The sequence below is a fragment of the Cydia splendana genome, chromosome 6 (assembly GCF_910591565.1).
Source record: "Cydia splendana chromosome 6, ilCydSple1.2, whole genome shotgun sequence".
Taxonomy (NCBI): Eukaryota; Metazoa; Arthropoda; class Insecta; order Lepidoptera; family Tortricidae; genus Cydia; species Cydia splendana.
The window spans coordinates 20,066,032-20,083,539 of record NC_085965.1 but is presented as its reverse complement, the minus strand read 5'-3'; the positions used below and the strand labels follow the sequence as shown (position 1 = coordinate 20,083,539).

The following is a 17,508-nucleotide window of genomic DNA, read 5'->3' as shown; positions in this document are numbered from 1 at the left end:
TCGTAAAGGTTACAACGATATACCGTTTCAAATTACCTTCGCTTTCCCTTCAACGACAAAATAAATGCAACTTCCTCGTGTCAAAAGTGCCCTGTGCACAAAAAAGGTCTTATCTCCTTCAAAATTTTATGTCGCTTACGTCGTTTTACGGACGCGTTTAAAACAATGCGCAAGGGCCGTTGCGAAATTGAGATTTTGACGTTTCATCATCTCCATAATGCATGAAATTGACATCGTGATCCCTTTAGAAGACAATAAGTGCTCTATGGTATTTTAAAAGTTTTTATGCGATTTTACTGATCAGTAGTTTTAAAATATTAGTACAGTCAGCATCAGCTAAAGTCAGCTAAAGTTTAGGTACTAAACGCAAGTAGCAAAATAATGAACTCGCAATAAACACTACTTAATTAAGGATGACTTACGCTAGACCAGTACGGTTACCATCAGTTTGTCACTGACATAAACGCCGTCGAGAACGTAATTTACTTTCTATACATCCCGTTTGCACTAATATGCGAGTGCGAGCGAGATGTATAAAAAGTAAATTACGTTCTCGACGGCGTTTATGTTAGTGACAAACTGATGGTAACCGTACAGGTCGGGGGCGGGGCCGGGCCGGAGCTTTCGGCGTTTCGTTTTATATGGAAAGTACGGCTTCGGCCCCGGCACGGCCCGGTCTAGCGTGAGTCATCATTTAATGTGTACGGTCCGTGCCCGGCCGACATGACATTTTCCATGACGGCTGATCGGTGATCACGTGGTGCTTTCCATAGAAAACGAAGCGCCGGAAGCTCCGACCCGGTCTAGCGTGAATCATCCTCAAGAAACGGGAGAAATTGCTCAAGTATATTGGAAACCAACGAGCAAACATATGAAGGAGTGAAATAAAAAAGCTTTCATTAAAATAGTTACTTATTTACGATACAAGTGCGGAAAAGAGGAAATTCGAAACGAGTTTACGCACTTTCAGCTCGCGTGTGTTTGTAATTTCTGTACGGTGGCCTGGACTTCTATTGGTTGACTGTGTTTCCTTTAGGATTACCAGAATTACTTATTTAATTAGTTTTATGAGACCTCTACATTAAAAGTATCTATTGAAAACAGCAGTAAAAGCACGTGATACCACGACGAGTTGCGGTTACAACATAAAGTTGCTATTCAGGAAGAGCTGGTTTTTAGGGTTCCGTACCCAAAGGGTAAAACGGGACCCTATTACTAAGACTTCGCTGTCCGTCCGTCCGTCCGTCCGTCCGTCCGTCCGTCCGTCCGTCTGTCACCAGGCTGTATCTCACGAACCGTGATAGCTAGACAGTTGAAATTTTCACAGATGATGTATTTCTGTTGCCGCTATAACAACAAATACTAAAAACAGAATAAAATAAAGATTTAAATGGGGCTCCCATACAACAAACGTGATTTTTGACCAAAGTTAAGCAACGTCGGGAGTGGTCAGTATTTGGATGGTGGTACGGAACCCTTCGTGCGCGAGTCCGACTCGCACTTGCCCGGTTTTTTTAAGAACATCAACAACCAATGTTTAAAATAAGTATAGCTTTGCGGTATCTGTTTTTGAATTCATTACCTAGACGCATTATAATATCTGTTTTTTTATTATTAGGATATAAGTACAAGGATAGTGGTGAATAAAATTATGACATCGAGTTGATTTGATGATGGAGACAGGTGGTGATAGGAACTCTGTGATAAAACAACGAAGCTTAATTGTATTTGGGGTTTTTAGAATTGTCTCGATGATTAGTTGAAGAGAAGGAAGAAAAAGTACAGTCAGCGATAAAAGCTTGTACCAAAAATTTAAATTTTGCCAAAAACTTTTTTCTGGCACAACTCGGGACTTATTTCAGGTGAAAACACTGAAAGTAGGTATCCTTTACAATGGCAACCCTATAGATAATGTTTCCAGTTTAATAAGTAAAACTAATGCTATGGCATAATTACCTCTACTGTCTATATCTTTAAGAACATATTCGTGTAAAGCTAGCCTACAGGTTGCCCCAGTAATTCGCTGAAAGAGATAAGATTACTTAGCGAACTAAATGATAAAACTGTAGGCACTGATAAGCAAAAACAAACCAGTGAAGAGCTGAACGTAAACGACACACGAAGTGAATCTTGTTTTTTTTCATCAAAAAGTGTCAAAAAAGTGCAAAAATGGTTTCGGTGCAGACGATAGCGACGATCACAGTGAAAGTGTTCAAAATTGTGAGTATCTGTTTGTTTTTCTTGTTTCAAATGTTTTTGAAAATGAAAGCGAATCGTCATTGAAAGCAATATAGAGGTAGACATTTTTTTTAACGTCTGCTTCAGATCAGATGTGTTTCGATTGGCAAAGGCAAGTTTTAAATGGTTACAGTAGGATATGCAGTATTGCTTGTCATTATTCTTAATGGGTTCTCTTGAGACAAAATAGATAATGGAATGAATGACCACAGGGATTTCATGAGTAATACACCTGTGAGTCATACCTGTTGTCGGTAAATAGGGCAGCCATGTAGAATACAAAGATAATGTTACTCATTCTAATGCAATTTTAGATATTATAGGTACTCATAGTTACTCGAAATAGGGTGCAACCATTTTTAGTAAGTACTAGTATAACTCGTAGGTAATTACATTTACAAGGAGTTGTTTAACGTTATTTTCAGTTCAGATAATATTGTCTTCGGTTACCGCGATAGTTACGAATATTGAATTCATACTACCTATACATCCCGACGTTTCGAACCCTTTACAGAGTTCGTGTGCAAAGATAAGTTCAATACTACCAATAAATGACTTACGGATTGGCACAGGGCTAAAACAGTGATAGTCCCGAGAAAATCAAGTTGAGATTAGGTAGGTATAGACTAGACTTATACGGGGCGAAGATCATAGGTACGATCAAAGTGCATTTAACGTTTTTTTTGGTTATGCCATAAATATGTATGCCAACAAGTGCTATCTTTGTATAGGAATTCAGATAAATAGTTTTTAGATTATTTACAGTTAAGTGTGTATTTATAATTATTATTTGTACCTATTGAAGCGTTAATTAGAGAGGATTAAGAGCATATTCATTGACTAACTTCGCGTAAAGATGGCGTCACCAACGCACGTTAGCAAACAAAAGATAACAATATCTGTGTCACCAAATCTTTAACCTTAACTTTAAAACACGGCGACACGATATATAATATACCTTCCTGAGTTTGGCGTGAATAAATATTTGGCAGGTCGGTAAATGTAGCAATTAGAATCTTGGCGTTTATAAGATGAAAATATAGTTCTCCTTGCCTTAGCTTTATAAATTATATTTGAGTACTAAAGTATGTATAATGCATTTTAAATATAGCTTGTTTACACTGGTCACTCTGTAACCTGTTAGCAGACTTGGCAAACCCCCATAGCTTCGCCAAAAATACCAATTAAAAGCTGAATCCAAAAAACAATTCCATATAAATATAAGTATATAAGTAGAACTTGCTCTAAAGGTACCTGTAGAAGAGAACAGCCGGATAGACATACTGAAGCATTTTAGTCCAAACTGACATGAAGACGTTTAGCGCTCGCTCGGTCTATAATTAAGTACCTACCTAGTACCTACATGGGATCAATTATCAAGTTAATCCACTGAGCCTAAACATTAAGCAATTAAAAGTCATCTTCCTCGCGTTGTCCCGGAATTTTGCCACGGCTCATAGGCACTAGTAGGCCCAGAGGGTAAACTAGGCCTTATTAGGATAAGTCCGGTTTCCTCACGAAGTTTTCCTTCACCGAAAAGCGACGTGTAAATGTCAAATGATTTTTGGTACATAAGTTCCGAAAAACTCATTGGTACGAGCCGGGGTTTGAACCCATGACCCTGCTAGGCCATCAGCATAAAGCAGTTAAAAGTATGTATTATGATTATATTCCAATGGACTGATTCCCAATGTTGATTGGCTGTAGTGAATTTTCTCGGTAATTGGCCTAATTCAAACCTGTATAAGGGATGTAGGTCTGTAGGTGTGCACCGCTTTGCGTGTTTTGGACAAGCCCTCCTATTGCGTGTCAGATCAAAATAAATGAATGAAGTTTCTAAGCGATGTTTATGGGAAAAGTAGCACTATAGTTAAATAGTTATTCCTAAAATGTTATTAAAAATGTTGCTTGATAGAGTTTTAATAAATCATTAAAGTTAAACAGCAATGGTTTTATTTAATTGTTGTTACTTAGGACACATCGAACTTTGCTCCTACACTTATTAAATTCGCAGCAGAATCGTGTGCGGGATTAATAATAATGTTATTCGTGACGATAGATTATTTCGCACGGACGATTTAACACTGGTTTATTATATATAAATGTAGGTAGGTACAGTATTATACAAATACCCTTAACTAATATACTACAAGTTCCAGATATCGCTTAATTCCTGTGTTTTATTGTTTACGTATTTTTGACATCAACACTTTGTTTAGGTAGTGACTTAACGTTCTTGACAACTCATACAACTGCAAATTGGGCAGGCGGAATATCAACCTAAAGCACATGCACATGACAAACCCAGCCTTTTAGCTTAATGTCATTGTTTCAACGCCTCGGCACCAGGTATGCGGCCCCGTTCCGTATCACCGCGATAAGCCTCACCCAGTTGATATACAATCACTATGGCTTATTTACACCTCGCTCTATGCATACACCACGAAATGGAAAATCATTACATTTTTATAGTATTTAGGTCAGGTCAGTTTATAGGAAGAAAATGTTGGAAATTTGACGCTGTAAGTTTACAACATAACTGGGTGACGAAGATGCGCGGTGATTTTTTAGTAGAAACAAAAGCTATCATTGTGGTTATAAATAGAGTGTATATATTTTTTACTTATTAAAGTTATTAACATAATACAAATCAGTCGCATGTAGTCAAACCTTTAGAAGTTAGTAGGTAATTAAACCTGCCTTGTGATAAACTACTGCTACTTATAAGAAATCACGTCGTAAAAGTGTAAACGAATTTAGTATTGCACTAACTAGGACATTTTTTTTTAATCCTAGTTAGGGTAACAGTTTGGACGTCTGAATTAAGATGTGTTAGGGTAACATTCCATTTCTGACCGCAGCTGCACTACTAGTACGAACGCGTCGGTGTTATTGTCAATTTCCATAGTAAAATGAATGGTAGTGCTGCTGTCGTTGGAAATGGACTGTCACCTTTAAGCGTTTTAGTTGGTCAGTGGCAACTGTCATCCCGTAGAAAACCATGAAACTTTTCATACAGACAAGTTTTGACTAACCGTTGAGAGACCATTTGGTGCTTCCGGGTCTTGAAATAGCATACTCATACATATCTGTGCGTACCTAGTCTCTACTGAATTTCCATAGCTGACTGTACCAATGAAACTTGTAATCCATAAATTACGAGCTCCTTTTAAGCGTAGTGTTGCAAGCAAGAACAAACACCCTTATCAGCGGGGTTACTCACTAGTTCCTACTGAATAACTGGTGACTAACTCTTATACTACTTACCTATTAGTAGTGGCTAGTACTCGGTTATCAATAAGGATGTCCGTGTGTTGAATGAAAGTAAATAAAATACTAATATTACGAGAAATGAAAAGAAATTCCTTATCTCCTTATTCAGGTCTAGTCTAGGCATTAAATACTTTCATTTCGGTGAATGTCTCATTATGCAGTATATTCATTTAGTTCAAAATGATTTGCCTCTGACTTTGATGTATTAGAGGCTTCATTTATTCTTTGAAATCAAGGCGGGTCAAAAGATGGTTTATAATCGTAGTCAGTTACGGTATACCTATAGGTACTTAAATATTTTCATCGCGGTGATGAGGTAGGTAAATAAACAATGTGTTTTGCGATAACAACACGGACCTCTAGTGTCAATTCATATACCCATCACCTATTCAAATAAAATAAGGCTGTAATTAAGCATGTAAATAAAGCATCAGTTACATGTCAGTAAAGTCGGTCACGTCCCGCCAAGGTAAATCTGCCCAAGGCAAACGGCGCGCGCGCCGAGGGACGCCATTGTGCGCAGGAGATTTGCATTCCGGCATGGAAGGCCGTAAACATCTTAGAACGGAATATGGTCAAGAGTTCCGCTAGACGCTAGAGGGTACCGTCGGCATTTGGGTACCGTAAATACTCAGGGCCGTCTTAAACTATGTCGCGCTCTTGGGCACATACGAATTTTGGCCCTGGCCCTTTTGGAAAGTACAGAAAGCTAATTAAACTAACATTTTTCTACTATGATCTATGACTTCTATTTATTATGGGTAAGTAATCAAATATACTGTTACTGTCTGTCCTTCGGGGTCCCGTGAGGATGGGGGCCCTGGGCACGGGTCCCGTGTGCCTTTTGGTAAAGACGGTATATACCGTAACTACCTACTACAAATGTGGTCCACAGGTTCAATACGTAATTAAGTATCAAAACCATCGTTCTCTTTTGTTTTGACTGAGTTATTTCTCTCGTTTATGAAAATAATTTTGCAGCAGAACTGCGGGTTACGGGACTACACGAGAATTTAAAGAAATTGAAAAGCAGTGGTTTTTATGTCAACGATAGTTATTTTAAATATCAATGATACTGGAAAATGGAACATTTAAAACGCGGTTCAAATGGCATATATTGCCTTTATGAGTTGCTGAACCCTTGATTTACAGTCAATCAATGTATAATCAGAATATTACTCAATAATTGACATAATCAAACAAATTACATAAAGTTATCAAACCGGCGCGTAAGTCGCTGCAGGAGAATATCATTCACTAAGGGCCACTTGCACCATCCCACTAACCCGGGGTTAACCCTAAACGGGTTAACCCAGTGTCAAATTGTACGGGTAATCATGGTTAACTCTTGGTTTAACTGGTTAACCCTGGGTTAGTGGGATGCTGCAAGTGGCCCTAAATCATTTAAGTTGCTCTATTGCCAGACCAGTATATGTCTATTATCTAATTACATAATATTTGTTACGTGTCACGTGTCTAGGGGTCTAATAATAATTGACCAATTCTAAGATCTAGTAGAAACAGTGTAGAATCGAGCAAGCGGCCTAGCCAGAGTGACAATCGCTTGCGCTTCGCCATCGAATCGCTTTGTGTATCACTCTACCTTATTAGTGTGACAGTGACAGTTGCGTTTCGTTCGCTACGTAGCGTTAACGATTGACATGTTGTCTACAGGGCCAGAACGCTTCAATTAACTGACTCGATTACTCACGCTCGGGGCAGGTCATATGTTAACTTACGATCCGGAGTACCCTTATGATAATTAATTGTCATATTTCCCTATTAGGCCGGATAACAGACAATTGAGATTGAGGTTAATGTATAATGTGCCCTGTTTTCATGACCCGTAAGTAATATATGGTTTCATGACTAAACGTTTCGAAAACCCATATCGGGTGTCACAGGAAATCCATAGCTAATTCATACGTACCTACCTAACGAATTAACTATATATTAAAGTTAGATGGGTAAGACAAACACTGCGGGAAGAGAAACACTTCAACTTATAGATATTTTTAATTAAATTTAAGATGTATAATTAAACCTAGATAATAATAAAAAAAGTATATAGAGTTACTAAATTATATTACCTAAGTGCCAATTAACGCGTGTATGTTTCCTTTGCACAATCGACATAAAAATACAAACCCTATTCTTAGAAACATTTGTATGGAAAGTGTAAGCTGATTTTCCTCCTAAAATCACCGATTCGTCACTCAAAACAAACTGAATCTGTGTCGAATTTGCGCGCGTCCGGACTGAAAAGAAAAACTAGCCTTGGAATGTCAAACAGCTATATATTTATAAAGCTTACAGAGGCCTTTCCACAAAAGATTCAAAAGAATTTGTGATCTTCGATCACGTATAATGTTAAAGATCTCGGGGTCACACTTATACTGGCTGATTGTGTTTTGCGTTTCGTAAGAGATGAAAAAAAAGCCTTCCTACTCGTAGTCGAAATCTTAAAACAAAACGCAATGTCACGGCCAATTGGTTTCTCGAGAATCGATCAAAAAGAGTGCCTAATAAAGCGAGACATGACTAAATATAAGTAGAAACTTGCAATGAGCGATTAAAAATGGAAGTTTCTTGAAATGTGAATTATTTGGAATCTTCTGTGTTTGGATCTTCAGATTTTTTGTTTAAACGTTTTTCTGGTAAATATATTTAAAAAGCTTATTCATATTGACCAAAACGAAAAGATGAATCTATTTGATCAGCGTTTTTCTGATAGAAAACAGGAAATGACTAAATATAAGTAGAAACTTGCAATGAGCGATTAAAACTTGAAGTTTCTTGAAATGTGAATTATTTGGAATCTTCTCTATTTGGATCTTCGGAATTTCTTTAAACGTTTCTCTGGCAAAGATATTTAAAAAGCTAATTTATATTGACCAAAACGAAAAGATGAACCAGCGTTATTTTGATAAAAAACAGATAATGCAATGTGTTTGCCTGCTTTATTCGCAGTATCTATGTCACCTTAGTTCCATAAAGGGATAAAGTGATGGCCAATCTTTTTGCTGCATGTTCTTCTCGTCATCTCGTCTATAGTAACATAACATAATGCAACCACAAACCAATTAGATCACATGATACAAATAGTTTCTTAGGTTAGTTTTTAACTGCATGTAAGTCAAATAATCAGACTATCTAAAATTCTTAAAGAAAATTAATGTAATAAATTCACCCCGGACATCACCAGTAAACACAGTACCTCTATGAATTCATACTCTAGTCACATGTCATAAAATCTCTGTGTACTCTGCCGCCGACAGCTGACAATTATAACGGTGATCGTAATAACCAGAGTATGTACGTAATTGCCGCCCGGATGCCCGATTCAAACAATATGGACGTTGACTTCCACATGCTCCAGCGATTGGATATGGATAGGGATAGTTAGGATTTTTTCTAGAGAGAAATTAGCAAAGGTGGATGATCACTCTAAAATCTCTAAATGGATGCAATATATCGAAACAAATAAAGGCCTTACTTTGACTTACATAAGCACAGCTTCTGAAAATAAATATAAATGCGATAGTAGATATAACTGTCTGTCTGCCTGTTACCTTTGCACGCTGAAATTTGGCATGGAGACAGTTTGACGCCCGAAAAAAGCGCTGGTGGCCTAGCGGTAAGAGGGTGCGACTTTCAATCCGGTGGTCGCGGCCGCGGGTTCAAACACCGGCTCGTACCAATGAGTTTTTCGGAATTTATGTACGAAAATCATTTGATATTTACCAGTTACTTTTCGGTGAAGGAAAACATCGTGAACATCGAAACCGGGCTAATCCCAATAAGGCCTAGTTTCCCCTCTGGGTTGGAAGGTCAGATGACAGTCGCTTTTGTAAAAACTACTGCCTACGTCAATTCTTAGGATTAGTTGTCAAGCGGACCCTAGGCTCCCAAGAGCCAAATGCCGGGATAACGCGAGGAAAAAGAACACAGTTTGACGCCCGGAAAAGGATATAGGATAATTTTTGACATTCATGATCAATTTTACGTTCACGAAGTCGAGGGGGTACGAGCCAGTTTCGAATAAATGCTCCGTGTAGTAAATGATTAATTGTTAGGCTATTCATTTATTTATTCAAACTTTATTGCACAAAATACAAATAAAATGTACAAATGGCGGACTTAATGCCTAAAGGCATTCTCTACCAGTCAACCATAGAGCTAAAGAGATATGTAATAAAAATGGTGCAAGAAGAAAAGTAAGAGAATTTAATTAGGAACTATTGCAAACAACTGAAAAATATAATAAACTACATATACAATATACAGATAAAAATAATAAAATATATACAATGAATATACTACTACATAATTCTCACATACATATTAATACATTACGATGGATACTACCTACTCATACTCTTGTTTCAGCAGATGTTTATGCAGCATCCTCTTAAATAGTTATTTGTACAACAAGAGATCAAAGTTTGATATTTCTTCGAGTGCTTATTTTGAGTCCCGTGCAAGCGAAATATTCTATAATCTAATTTAGAATCTTGAGCGTAGTAAGGGATTCAAAAGCGCACGAGATGTAAATAACTTTGATCTCGTGTAGTACACAATTTTTTTCACCCTAAGCAGTGAGAACATACCTAGAGGGACAGAGATAATAGAACCCAAGTATATCGAACTTGTATTAGACCCCGCATGTTGAAATGACATTTGACTATAAAGGTCACTTGAATGACATTTTGTCTCACTCAGTGTGCAAAATGCAATTTTGCTCACTCATTTTGTCTCACTCAGTGAGCAAAATGCAAAAGCAAAATCGCATTTTGCTCACCGAGTGAGACAAAATGACTTAGTGAGCAAAATCGCATTTTGCTCACTGTTTTTAAGAAGCAAAGTACCCTTGTTCGAGCTGCTGAGGTGAAAAGTAAATTTGCTCGGGGCTTGTCTTATGTTGAGAGGGAGTGAATTCCAGAGACGATCTATGTTGACGAATGTCTCATCTTCAAGCAAAGTATTCGTGGAATCTGTCCGCCGAACAAAGCGACGTTGTGCGTACGTTTGATTCCGGCTAGCTTATCTTACCTTATCTTATCGTTATCGATTAATACGTATCGAACGTGGAACTGTCAATGGGTGATCTCATGTGCAAAATTTTTGTGATACTGGTTATTTTCGATACGCAAAACCAAGCTATTGTTTTTTGAAATAAGTCAAACTTGTTTTTGTCATAATCTGACCTGTTTAATCGTAATCGGAGGTCAAAATCTTAGAGAATATAACCAAACGGAGTGGTCATTAACAGGCGTTCCCCTCTGTCGAAAATAGGCGGCCAATGGTCAACCACATGTCAACCACATGTATGAACTGACGTTTATCTGACATGGCTATTTTGACGTTACGTATACATTTGATGTGCCCCTCCCCCGCAAAAAACGGCAGACTATTTTGTACCGAAAATTATAGACATGGCGTCTCCGTTTGGTTATATCCTCTAAGGTCAAAATGGTTTGTTTTGCTGTCAATAAATGTCGTTTAATAAGTGTAACTTACATAAAGACCTCTGTTGTTTATGAAAACAAGGGTCAAACAGTGTATTAAAATTAATGTTTTACGCACCAATAAGCTAAAAGTCAGTCAATAGTTAGGTATAAAGTCAACCTAGGGAAAAAATAGAAGGCTAACAAAGAATATACACGTCTCTTATATCTGGTTAAAAATTAGAGTAACTAGGTACACATATCGTAAAACTAACCAATTAATCAGCATCGTCAATTGCCACATTTATGTCAGTTGTGATATCTGTGTAGTGATCAAAATAATAATCCTAGAGAAATAAGAGGTTTGTTCTCTGGTTTAACTAAATATGTAGTTATCTAATTAGCACGGTGTAGTCTGATTGTTTACAATAGAGACACTAATGACAGTAACCTATCTCGGATCGTAATATATTAGGGATGACACACCGGAAATGAGTAACGAGATAAAGACCTGATAAGGTACCTGTTACACTGTAATTAAATCACTACCGTATATTAGTTATTGTTCCAACTTGTTACACAGAAGTAAACACTAATGAGTTATGGGCAAAATTTTACGAAACAAATAGAACATACATTTTAGACTCTGACAGGATGAAGTTAAGATTTTCTTATACATAGTAACCAAGTTAACGTAGCATTCACACTTAAAAAAGAAAGTAGACCATCGACAAACCAAAAATCTACATGCTTGTATGTACAAAGTAATACTAAACAAAATCACCAAAATCAAAGTACTTGCTAAATTTGGCTTTAAGATCATTATTTCGATAAACAGTAGCTTTGTAAGAGCTTTGAAAGTATCATTGTACACATAACTTCTTGGCTAACGCTAAGTTTGTCTCATATATAGAAAAAACCTTTTACACCATCAAAAATATAAATTTGTTAAAGAAACATAAGAAGAAATTATAAATTACCTAAATTTATTACGTAATCGACACCTTATCTGACCAACTAACTCCTGTCTCCAGGTCTTAAACGTCATCATCCTGATCCTGTACCGCACGGGCTACAACGGCGAGTTCCTCGGCGTCGGCGGCACATGGAACCTCAACGAGGAGAAGAACCCGGACGCCGAGATCGTCGCGTCCGGCGTCATCGTCGGCTACCTCATCTACACGCTGGTGCAGTGTATCACGTTCCTGTTCGGTACCACTGAGCACAAGAGGTATGTCGGCTAGAGACACTGTCGTTTCATCAGTCATGTTATGTTTCTTGGCGACGGCGTCACATGGAACCTCAACGAGAAGAACCCGGACGCCGAGATCGTCGCGTCTGGCGTCATCGTCGGCTACCTCATTTACACGCTGGTGCAGTGTATCACGTTCCTGTTCGGTACCACTGAGCGCAAGAGGTATGTTTGCTAGAAGCACTGTCGTTTCTTAATCATGTTGTTACTTGGTGTGGGCGTCACATTATGGGACCTCAACGAGGAGAACCCGGACGCCGAGGTCGTCGCGTCCGGCGTTATCGTCGGCTACCTCATCTACACGCTGGTGCAGTGCATCACGTTCCTCTTCGATATGACCACTGAACACAAGAGGTATGTTGGCAAGATTACTTCTTTCTACTAAGCCACATTGGTTATTACTGGATTCCTCATCTAGAATTACAGGAAGTGCTTATGCATTCAGTTTCTCTGGCAATTCCATTATATGCCGCTTACAAGAATGATTTAGCGCCGCCGTAAAAGTGTTTATACATATTTGTTTAATTCCTATCCCTAAGTTATTAATAGATCAATAATCGGAAAGTGTGAAAGCTTATTCATTTTCTTTTATATTGTTCTGCAATAATGCAGTATAAATTAGAAGCAGTCCACAAAACAAGCGGTTTTTGGAGGATTCTTCATTTACACGCTCCTGGTTTACAGTCTGACCTTTATCGCTACTATTAATAAGAGTAACATGTACTTGAGCAGGAGAATCGCTTGATGGTGTAGGTATACGCTCTTGAAGTGCGCTCTCCATTTGATCGTGCTGATTGATTCCCTAAATACTTCAATTCCGTTAACAAGAGATTCAAAAGTGACTTGAACAGGTATATTACCGATACTGCACAATCTTGGCTTTTTTCCTCGAATGGATATTTTCCAGAATACTGAGCGGATTTAATTAAGTAAATAAACAACTTGGCGTGCGAGTATTGCGGATGATAAAGGAATTTGTCGCTATGAAGTTGACAAACATCGCGAGTATCTCAACCAATTGTGTACTAGTAACATCCTGTTATTACCCGTGATTTCTCGGCATGTTAAAAACTAAGACCAACTAGAGATATGGACTAAACCATAATACTGAATATTTGAAAGTCGTTAAAGAGTAGCGTGGAGACTGGAGATCACCGGCTCGAAGGTCACATTATGTACGAGATATATAAGATGGTGCCGGTCGACAAGTAATGGATGAGTCTAGGACCGCGGAGTGGCCTAGTAAAAAATGCTTAGATTCAGCAGTAGATGAACTGAATTTCGATATGTACGACAGAACTATTGAGCAAAATTATGAGTTTCTTGAGGGTTTTACGGGGCCTCAGCTTCATCACTAAGACTTACAAAGGAGGCTTAATTAATTCTTTGTATTTCCAGGGCCCTTTCCGAGATCGTGATGAACTTTGTGGGCGTGTTCCTATGGATCGCCGTGGGGGCCGTGGCGCTGCACTACTGGGGCGGGTACCAGGGCGAGCATCAGTACCAGTTCGTCTTCGCTGAGAAACAGGTAATGCCCTCAGTCAGATTAAGGCCCAGTTGCACCAACTACATTTGATGGACTGACCAGCAGGAATCAGCAGTAAACAACGAAATTTCCCATCCAATTTAAAGGTGACAGACGGTTAGTTACAACCGACCTTTATCACGCGATGTTGAAGTAGAATATCGCGCCGCGTCAACATCGCATATTCAATCCAACAGCAAGAAGAGTCATCTTTTTTTATACAAACTTGAAGAAATGTCCCGTTAGTGTCCACAGTAATTGCTTAACAGCGTCAGAAACCTTCTTTAGTATATTTATTTTAATTGATGGTGATCTATAATTCTACTACCTAATGTAGGTAATAGCAAGCGTGAAACGTTAGGGTACTACAGGTTCAAAGAAAATGGGTCGTCTAACTTAGGCGTCTAAAGCAATTAAGGCAATAAACCCCAGATTAACACCTCCCTTGTCCTCTGAAAGAGGTCACGTTTTACACCTTAGGTAATTCTAACCTAATTTTGTTGCCATTTCAGGTGGGCCTAGCAGTTGGTGCTCTCTGTGTCATCCAAGGAGCCGTGTACCTTCTAGATACCGCGCTCTCCGTCATACACTACACGAAGGAGATGTAAACAATAGCCTTAACTATATCTTATCTAAATATAAAAATATAGTTTAAGTGCTCAGCTGTCGAAAACATTTTTATCGGTAGTTCTTTGATTTTCATTTTTGTGAAAGTTGCGTTTTCTTTTTTGAATTTCCTTGCCAATTATGTTTAGCTCTCCAGACTTTTCATGTTTTCCCACCTATAAGTGTGCATTTTTTGTTAAGTAAATTATATCGACGGTGTCATTTCTTGACGAACATCGAGCGGATTTTAAAGTTACCATCACATTTAGGTAATATTTTTATAATTATACTGTAGATACCACCAATATTTCGTGTGTATTTCTAGGTAAGTTATATCTAGCAGCTATTTTGAAATAAATGTAATTTAAAACAATGTTGCATTTCATTCATAATCTACTTCCTCGCTTTTTGTCAATGGCAGATTTTTAGTAAACTTTGGCGCACCATAGCTTGAAAACTATAACTCGTATTAAAACGAATGTACGTAGTTATTTGTAGGAAATTTATTAATAAGTAATTTAGTCTTTGACCATTTTATCTTAGCTTGTATAGTTTTCCTGAAAATTGAGAAAATCTGTAAAATGGGACACTTTTCAAGGGGGGAGGGGGTGACGCCGAAGGTGGGGGGGGGGGGGGGAGAGTAGTGTTTTATAATGTACTCACCAACAGGTATAACACAGCAGCAATAAACGTTAGTTACAAATTTTGCCGTGTTGCCCATATATTGAAATCTAGAATTAATCCATTAAATGATTACTTACATGTTACAGTTTGCAAAAAAATTATTACGTGTTACCGTAGAACTTTAATAACAAACGTTACTTCTTCTTCTTGGTCGCATCCATCATGACTGATGATCGTGGTTGGTGGGTTTTGTTCGGGCACGAACACACTCTCGCCATCGATTCCGGTCCATCGCTTTCCTCACCACGTCATAGAATTTCTGAGATGGTTCCTCGCCTTTGAGTTGGTCAGTCCATCGTGCTGGTGAACGGCCCCGTGACCTTTTGCCATCAGTATTACCAACAACGATTAACCTTTCCAAACTTTCGTCTCCCCTTCTCATTATATGGCCAAAGTAACTTAGGAAGCGTTGTTCACAGATTGTGGACAATCGCACTTTCACGTCGAGTTCCAACAGTATGGAGTGTTTCGTGCGCTTAGCTGTCCATGGTATTCTCAGCATACGCCTCCAACACCACATCTCAAAGGCATCGATCCGTTGTTTCTCTCTGCTTTTGATTGTCCACGTTTCGGCTCCATACATAAATATTGGAAATACAAGGGCTCGTACAAGTCTCATTTTAGTGTTTCTGGATATTCCCCGATTACGCCATATTTTCTGAAGCCGCGTCATGGCATCTTTAGCCATTCCTATGCGCCTTTTGATCTCCGGAACACAGCTGCCATCATTACATATCTTTGACCCCAGATATACGAACTCATCAACAGTGTCTATACCCTGGATTGTAGGAGCTGCAGACAGGCGGCCGGCGCGATCCACAATCATCAGCTTGGTTTTGCTTCGGTTGATTGCAAGACCTAACTTCCCGCTCTCGACCTCCAGTCTGTTGACAAGTTCTTGCATGTCAGATATTGAAGATGCCAAAAGTACAGTGTCATCAGCATATCTCAGGTTATTAATTCTCTTCCCACCAACCCTTTGTGCCATTCTTCAAGAGATTTACGGACAATATACTCGCCATAAATGTTAAACAACATTGGTGATAGTATGCATCCCTGTCGGACTCCTTTTTTGGTCTGGAACATTTTGGAACATTCTGATCCAATTCTAATGTAGCTTCTGTTGTCAGAATACAAGTTACGAATTAATCCTATGAGATGCTCCGGTGCTCCCATCTCTGTCAGTACAGACCATAGTTCCCCCCACTGAACGCAGTCAAATGCCTGTGTGTAGTCAATGAAACAGAGAACAACTGGATTGTTGAACTCTCGACTTTTTTCAATAATCTGTCTTATGTTAAGCATTTGCTCGCGAGTGCCCTTCCCCTTCACGAATCCCGCTTGCTCTTCAGGAACCTGTCTATCAAGAAAGTGTTTCAGGCGCTGGTTAATTATGTGAAGGAGAATTTTGCTTGCATGTGGGATCAGTGCAATGGTCCGGTAGTTGCCACACTCCTTTGTCGATCCTTTCTTATGAAGCGGGATGAAAACCGACTCCCTCCACTCCTCTGGCCATCTACCTGACATCCATACGAGGTTACAGAGTTTGGTCATTATGGCTAAGCCCGCGTTACCCAGATTTTTCAGAAGTTCGCTTGGAACTCCATCCTTTCCAGGCGATTTCCCAGTCTTTAAACTCTTGAGGGCTTGCTCAACTTCCGAAGGGAGTATGTCAGGTTCATCCGCGGTCCACAAACTCGTCGAAACTGAGGCGTCAGTACAGTCGTAAAGTGACGCGCAGTACTTCTTCCAGCGGTCCAGTACTTGATCCAGTTCCGTAAGAAGTTGACCATTTTCCTCGTTGACTCCATATTGCTGTACCGGTCTGGATCTGGTCAGTACTTTTAGCTTCTGATACAGGTCTTTAGTTTCGTTTCTTGACGAGTGCTGTTCAAGGTCCACACAGATGTTATTGATGTAAGCGTTGTAGTCTTGCCTGCATTTCCGTTGGACTTCACAGCTTAGTTGAGCATACCGTTGGAACTGTTCTGGGCTAGATAGTCCTCCCTGCTTCAATTCCCGGCGTTCTTTTATGACTTTGGCTGTTTCATCTGAGATATGGCTTTTCAGAGTTGGTTCTGTCTGGGCAAACTTCCTCGCTGTTTGTACAATTGTGTCTCTCAGTGTGTTCCACAAGGCATTACTCTCCGGGATGTCGTCTGCTGGTATCCTCGCCATCTGGTACTGCATTTCATTCGCGTATGCCACTGTATCCACTTTTTGTAGCTTTGGAGCCGATTTTGACTTCATGATCCTTTTTAGTCGTAACCGAATCGTTGCAACTAGTAATTGATGGTCGCTGCCACAGTCTGCACCTGGATACGTGACTACGTTCATTATAGACGATCTCCACCTTGAGCGCATTAAAATATAGTCAATCTGGTTCTTAAATCTGCCTCCAGGAGAAACCCAAGTATACAGTCGTCTTATATGATGCTTGAAACAGGTGTTCATCGCTGTAAAGTCTTCTTCCGTACAGAATT

The 17,508-nt window shown here is 39.1% G+C and overlaps 2 protein-coding genes across 2 annotated transcripts in view; one reads left to right on the top strand and one right to left on the bottom strand.

Moving 5' to 3' along the window:
* LOC134791696 (adenylosuccinate lyase) overlaps positions 1 to 17,508 on the bottom strand; it is a 69,132-nt gene that overhangs the window by 3,921 nt on the left and 47,703 nt on the right. The window lies entirely within an intron of this gene.
* On the top strand, positions 1,998 to 14,714 carry LOC134791764 (protein snakeskin). Its single transcript, XM_063762915.1, has 4 exons — positions 1,998 to 2,220; positions 11,993 to 12,189; positions 13,609 to 13,738; positions 14,248 to 14,714. Exons 1-4 carry the CDS (start codon positions 2,170 to 2,172, stop codon positions 14,341 to 14,343), a joined length of 474 nt encoding a protein of 157 aa, XP_063618985.1. The 5' UTR covers positions 1,998 to 2,169; the 3' UTR covers positions 14,344 to 14,714.